Source organism: Aquila chrysaetos, chromosome 12, assembly GCF_900496995.4.
Source record: "Aquila chrysaetos chrysaetos chromosome 12, bAquChr1.4, whole genome shotgun sequence".
NCBI classification, from domain to species: domain Eukaryota; kingdom Metazoa; phylum Chordata; class Aves; order Accipitriformes; family Accipitridae; genus Aquila; species Aquila chrysaetos.
The window spans coordinates 24,738,343-24,743,597 of record NC_044015.1 but is presented as its reverse complement, the minus strand read 5'-3'; the positions used below and the strand labels follow the sequence as shown (position 1 = coordinate 24,743,597).

The window sequence follows — 5,255 nt, the reverse complement described above, 5'->3', positions numbered from 1 at the left end:
GGAGCCCAGTGGAGGGTCACAGCCCCCAGCCCCGACCCGCGCCCCCTCTGCCCCCGCGGGACCCGGCGGCCGGGGGAAGAGAGGCTCTTGGGAGGGAAGCTGCCTGCCAGGGGAAGGGGGCAGGGGACAGCAACAAAAATCAAAGGCCGGCGGGGCTCGGGGGCTCCGTGTCCGCCGAGACCCCCCTTCCCTCCGTGCCTCTTTCCCCTCGTTACTCACCCCGACCGCCGGCGGTCGCTGCTGACCCCGGCTCGGTGCGGAGACAGCTGCCCGGCCGGGGCCGTCGTCCCCAAGGCCGGCACGACACCGCCGCGCCCGCCCCCGGGGACGGGAGCAGACCCGGGCCGCCCGCCGCGCCGCAGCCTCTCCCTGCCGCCTTCCCGGGAAACCTACCGCCGCCCTGCCCAGGTGCTTAAAATAACGGTGAGGGGCACGACACCTGCGCGGGGATTTGTTTTCCCTTTAAAATGCAGATAGGGAAAAATAGTGCCGGTTGTGAAACAACGAGCCTAAAATTAAAAATAAAAAAAAAAAAAAAGAAAAAGTGGCATTTGCCTTTTCTACTCCGAATTTCTTGCATTCTCGTCACGGGGAAAATTAGCTACCTTGAATTTCCACGTTTGTTAAAAAAAGATAAAGTTTATTTCTTTTCGTTGTTGTTGGTTTTTTCCCTGTAATTTTTCAGTCACAAAAAAATCTATATTTTGTCATCTAAGCATTTATTTTACTGAATCCAAAAAGACATGAAAAGGGAGAGGGGAGAATCACGTTCGTTCGTTTTAAACTAACGTATAGAAGTGAAATTTTTTTTTCCTTTTTTTGGACGACATATAATAAATATGATATAGCACTCAGCACTCGGTCTGTACAATTCTGTTCGCATTAGGGAGCATGCCACTTTTCAATAAGAAAAAAAAAAGGTCATGAGAAAAATCAGTGCAAAGTTCTCCGTTCCCCCGGTCTTCTCTGCCGGGCGGGGGTCGAGGCGCTCTCATTCCCTCCGTCCTCCGCAGCCGTTAGTCTCTCCGGCGGGCTCGGGCTCCCTTTCCCTCTCCTCCTCCTCCTCCTCCCCCTCCGTCCCTCTCTCTCTCCGAGCTCCAAGTCCTGCCTCGCAGGAGCCGAGGTCGGCGGGTCGCCCCGCGGCTCTGCCCGCCTTCCCCCGCGTGTGGTCGTTTCACTTACGGGCTCGGCTCTGGGTTCACGGTTCAAGAGTCCCTGCTCTGACTGATCGCCTCCCTCGGTGGCCGGTGGCTGCCTGCAGAAGCTCCTGCCCCTCGGCTTCCCCTCGCTTCCTCCTCTGCGGTGCTGGGGCTTGTTTGGGGACGGGGAGGGGAAGGGCTCGTTGCGGGGACCGCGGTGCCGCTTCACCGGGGGTGCGGGGTGCCGGGCATGGGGTTGGCCAGGGGATTGAGGGCCGGCTGCCCGCCGGGCCCCAGCCCGTGGATCAGCACCCGCGGCACCAGCGGCCGCTGGAGTTGGGGGTGCGGCGCGGGGGGAGTCCGGTACATGCTGCTGTACATGGCCGCGGCCGCCGCGGCCGCCGTCGTGCTGTCCATGCTGCCCAGCAGGCTGGGGTGGTAGAAATAGGGCGAGGGGAACATCCTCTGCAGGGCCGAGTAGTTCCCGGCCTCGGCCAGCAGCTCCAGGCCCACCGCCGTCTGCCGCTTCCACTTCGTCCTGCCGGGGGGAACAAGAGGCGGCTGCAGGGCGGGCGCCGCGACGGGGCACCGGGCCCGGCTCCGCGGGGCTCCGCGGGCGGCGAGCCCCCTCCCCTCCCCGGCACGGCCCCGCGCCACCGGCGACCCCCCAGCCGGGCCCGGCTCCCCCCGACCCCCCGACCCATGCACGCGGCGACTCCGGCCAAATTAATAACCGCGGCGCACGGTTAGGTCGCAGCGCGCTGACACTAATGGTTTGCGACAGAATTAGGGTGGCTGCAACCGTATGTAATGAGACAGAAAATTACGGCAGAGGTGACAGGGGCCGGACCCCCCAGCCCGCCGCCGGGGAGGGCGCGGGGCAGCCGCCGGGCGCTCCCCGCCTCGCCCCGGGCGCCCGCCCGCCCCCCCCCCCTCCCGCCGGCTCTCCGGGGAGCCCTCGGGCCGCCGCCCCGCCGGGGGCCACCTTACCTCCGGTTCTGGTACCAGGTTTTCACCTGCGTGTCGGTGAGGTTGAGGGCGGCGGCCAGGTCCATACGGTCCTGCACGCTCAGGTACTTCTGCCGCTCGAAGCTGCGCTCCAGCTGGTTGAGCTGGTGGTCGGAGAAGGCGGTCCGCGCCTTCCGCGGCTTCTTGGCCCGCACCGGCGGGCTGTCCCGGCTGCTGCTGATCTCCCGGTCGCCCTCCTCCTTTGTCCCTGCGAGCGAGCCGAGGCGCGGTGAGGGCCGGCGGGACACCGGCTCGCCCCTCGCCCCGCCGCGGTTACCGGGTCCTGCCGCCCCCTCCCCGGGGGCCCCTCCGGGGCATGGGGGGGACGGTCAGATACGGCGGGGGGCGGCGGCGGCGAGCCCGTCCCGGGGACGGCGGGATTTCCACTCTCCGCTTGCCGGCTACAGGGCTTTCGTTATTTTCTCGCCCTCTCCCCCCCGGCCCGAAACCCCGGGAAATCGGTACGTCAATCCGGCTCCGCTCGGGCCCGGGTTTGTGGCGCTCCTTGATCTTCCCCGCAGGAAGAACAATAATCTCCCTAATTGACCCACTGGGGAGGTCGGTGCGCGCAAAAACGGCCAGACCAGACTGTACATCTGGTTTGGGCACTCTTATGCTAATGCTAACAGAGCCAAATGAGCGGCACACCCGGGCCTCTCGCTGCTCTTCAGCCTGGCGAAAATACCTCATTGGGGCAAAATTAGAAAAATGCGTCCTGTCGCCTCTCGGCTGAACTGGGCTGCCTGCGAGGGAGGGCAGCTCCGCCGGCACCGCAGGGAATATAGCCCCTCTCCCTGCCTCGCCTTTGCTCACTCTTTTCCTTCCTTCCCCTTCCTTTCCCCACGCATACATCGCTATTTTAATTTACGAACCCCGCACGCCGGGGGCTTCCCCATCAGCACGAAATCCGTAATTAAAAAAAGAATAAAAGACGGAGAAATAACCTTCCTAGCCCGGCGCGGAGAAAACCCGGGTGTTTTGCAAAACGCACAAAGCCCTTCAACCTTCTGCTGCCTATCGCGGTGATTGGTTTGGGTTTTTTTTTTTATTGCTTTATTTTTAATTAAAAGTTTTTTCGTTTACTTGGAATTGGCTGTCGGGGAAGTGGGATTTTTTCCCTTATTTTTATTTTAGATCGAACGAGCAAAAATGAAAATGCTGAAGGCAGTAAGTGCAGCTGAGCCGCCGGTTCTTAGAAAGCCGGAGAATCATTTATGCGCATTTGCATTAAAAATAAATACATTCTGGTTTCCAGCGCGATCCCACTGCTCCGGCTATTTCCTTAAAAACAGGGAAGTTAAATAAAAAAGAGGAGGAAAGGCCGACAGAGAGGGCAAAAAAAGCGCTTTCATTTCCTACCGATCTTTTAAACCCGCGATAGCGAGGACCACCGACAAGCCCCGGCAGAGCGGAGCGCTCCTACCGCAGACTTCCCCCCGATTTTCGTTTCACCGCCGCGGCCGAGCGCCGCGGCCCCGGTTTTAGCGGCGGCCGAGGCGGTGCGGGGCCGGGCCGGGCCGTACTCACCGTGGCATTTGATGTCGCCCTGCGTGTCGTCGCGCTTGTCGAGCTTGGCTTTGCCGTCCTCCTGCTCGAGTTTGGGCCTGAAGCTCTCCGGGGCCGCGCTGCCCTCCTGCTTGGGGGTGTGATGGGGAGAGGGGACGCTGGTACTGTAAGGTGCACACGCCGCCAGAGGTTTGCTGTCGCCCAAAATGTCCTTAATTAAAAAAGAAGAGGTGGAAGTCCTGGGGCCGGAGCTGGCCGAGCCCAGCTGGGGCGGCGGCGGCTGCGGGGGCGACGGCTGCAAACTCGGCGGCGGCGGCGGCGGCGGCGGGTGCGGGCCGAGGTGGAGGTGGTGCGGCGGCGGCGGGAGGCTCTCCGCCACCCCCAGGTGCGGCTCGGGGTGCTCCATGCTCACCGAGATGGGCGACGAGGGCGCCGTCCCCACCGTGTCGATCTCCGAGCAGGGGGACGGCGTGGCCTGGCTCCTAAAATCCGCCGGCCGGCCGTCGCCGTGGGGGCGAAAGTCTCCGTTCATGACTCCGGGGCTGCCGGTGCTGCCGCCCGACAGGATCGTGTCTATCCCGAAGCTGGACCCGCTCGGCCCCTCCATAGCGGACCGCTTAGCGCCGCGCCCGCATCCCCGCGGGCGGCCGCGGGGGTCGCGCCGGGGGTGGAGGGGAAGGGGGGGGGGGGTGGAGGGGGGGAAGCGGGTTACCCCAACCCGCGCACCGGCGGCGCGGGCGCCACTAACGCGGGGCCCCCGCCGAGCACCGCATCGCCGCCGGGCCGCCTCTCCGCTGCCCAACTTTGTTGCGGGAAGTTGCGGGCGCGGAGCGGGGCGGACACCGGCCACTGCGGCGCGCCCGCCCGTGCCCACCGAGCTCCTCTCGGCGGCGGCGACTCCCCCCGTGACGTCACGGCCGCCGCGTCCCCCCCCGTCCCCCCCGCCGTTTATTATAAACCCGGGCTTTTGCCGCCGCCGCTGCCCGCCCCCATTGGCGGAAGGCCGAGCGGGAGCTGACGCAGAGCGGGCCGCAGCCAATCAGCGGCGGCGGGGACGGGCGCGGGAAGGGGGGGGACGCGCCTCTAGCGCCCCCCCCCCCCCCTTCCCGCGCCCGTCCCCGCCGCCGCCGCCCCGTCGGGCGCCGGTTCCCCGTCCGCCGGATCGGATCCCCCGGAGAGCATCATCCGGTGTTCCCGGGACGGTTCCCTGGTTGAATGTCAGAGTAATGGGAAGTGCCAGTGACAAGACGTCGTATTAATCCTGATGAAGTGGCGTGTCAACCTAATTAGCGGAGTAATTATAAAGGTGGTAATGAATGATTTAGAGTTCCCCGAGTTATATTTTAGTACGAATTACCATTTCCAGGCCCCTACCAAGCCCACCCCGACGTCTCCCGACCAGCCCCGGAAACAGCAGCCTCGGCCCCAAATCTCGGGGTCGCAGGGGGACGGGGCGGAGCAGTGGGGCCGCAGGGCAGGATTAGGGCAGGATGAGCTCAAGGGAGATTTTTCGGGGGCTGGCGTTCAACCACGGCACTAGGTGATGCCTTAGGCGTGGGGCCGCTGGCACACCGGCCCCGCACGCAACGGCTGCCCCGGTGA

At 64.4% G+C, this 5,255-nt stretch overlaps 1 protein-coding gene across 2 annotated transcripts; it reads right to left on the bottom strand.

Annotated features, from left to right (window-relative positions):
* Positions 1-884: 884 nt before the first annotated feature.
* Positions 885-4,570, bottom strand: BARHL2 (BarH like homeobox 2). Of its 2 annotated transcripts, XM_030034159.1 has the most exons (4): positions 4,066-4,373; positions 3,675-3,864; positions 2,130-2,355; positions 885-1,677 (listed from the first exon to the last, which is right to left on the bottom strand). In XM_030034159.1, exons 1-4 carry the CDS (start codon positions 4,258-4,260, stop codon positions 1,365-1,367), a joined length of 924 nt encoding a protein of 307 aa, XP_029890019.1. In that variant the 5' UTR covers positions 4,261-4,373; the 3' UTR covers positions 885-1,364. The 2 variants fall into 2 exon arrangements, with proteins under 2 accessions (XP_029890019.1, XP_029890020.1); XM_030034160.1 differs by having other exon boundaries at positions 3,675-4,570.
* Between the last annotated feature and the right edge of the window lie 685 nt (positions 4,571-5,255).